A 984-nucleotide genomic window follows, 5' to 3' on the forward strand; every position below is an offset into this window, starting at 1 on the left:
TAGCTTATTGATGATGAGAGAGCTTATTCACTGTGGAGACTTCCGATATTAATTAGAGCGGCTTGTGGTGCCGAATGTTTCTGAGAGCTAATGAGCTTTGCGTTTCAAGTCTTAACGGTTGAGAATTTGTATCACTTGCCGTTGAACTTGTTTTAACTCAATACACGTCAGTTCCTTTGAAACAATATTTCCCCTCCCCCTTCTGACTGATGAGTAAGCAGCGAAAGCGCCACGCCCGTTCAGATGAGAGCAGAGTTCGAAGGATTACCAAAACTAGAGCTAGAGCAGCGCTCAAAGCAGCTAGTGCTCTCCCGAATGAAATTGCCAGTGAGACCAGCCAATCTCCCGAGTTTCCGAAAGCTCCAGCGAGTGGGATCCCCACAGAGTCGTTGGCGGATTCGGTTTCGAAAGTGGACGGAGAAGCTGCTAAACTCTACAAAAAAGCTGTAGAGGAGGCATCTGATGAATACCAGTCTAGACGAGCGAGGATAACCGATGGCACGGCAATGGCGAGCTCGGTCGAATGGGGCCCAGTTGCAGGCTGCTCAGATCCCAATGAGGAGATGGACAGAGACCAAAAAGGCATAGCAGCGATCAGAAATTGTCTTGATATAGCCGTATCGGAGTTGTCAGACGGTGTATGCGGCTCTGTCTTGTCCGAATGGACCAAACTGAACAGACAGGAGCAGGGTGAACGACAAGATATATGGAGAACGGTTGGGCCAGAGATCGAAAGACGTGCGAAACTGCTCCGGGCGGAGCTTTATGCAGCAACGAAAGTTGACGAGTCATCAGAGAATAACGAGATTAGCCTCCGAGCAGCCTTACTTGAAGGATTGCTGAAGTCCACGGGTTCCCTCTCCGATCCTGATGATGTGGAGGTCCTCAGGCAAATAACTCAGGAGGGAGGCGTCGGTATCGGTATCGATAACCCCATAAAGGCGACTGGTAAATGGCCGTCGAAGCTGCTGAGGCGAGAGCAGA

General features: G+C 50.1%; 1 protein-coding gene across 1 annotated transcript; it reads left to right on the forward strand.

The window, feature by feature from the left end:
* Positions 1-193: 193 nt before the first annotated feature.
* Pmar_PMAR007186 (hypothetical protein) lies at positions 194-910 on the forward strand (the record flags this gene model as incomplete). Its single annotated transcript, XM_002776949.1, has 1 exon — positions 194-910. A coding segment is annotated over exon 1 (701 nt), but the record flags the coding sequence as incomplete, so codon positions are not given.
* Positions 911-984: the final 74 nt, after the last annotated feature.

Source organism: Perkinsus marinus (assembly GCF_000006405.1).
Source record: "Perkinsus marinus ATCC 50983 genomic scaffold scf_1104296952644, whole genome shotgun sequence".
Taxonomy (NCBI): domain Eukaryota; phylum Perkinsozoa; order Perkinsida; family Perkinsidae; genus Perkinsus; species Perkinsus marinus.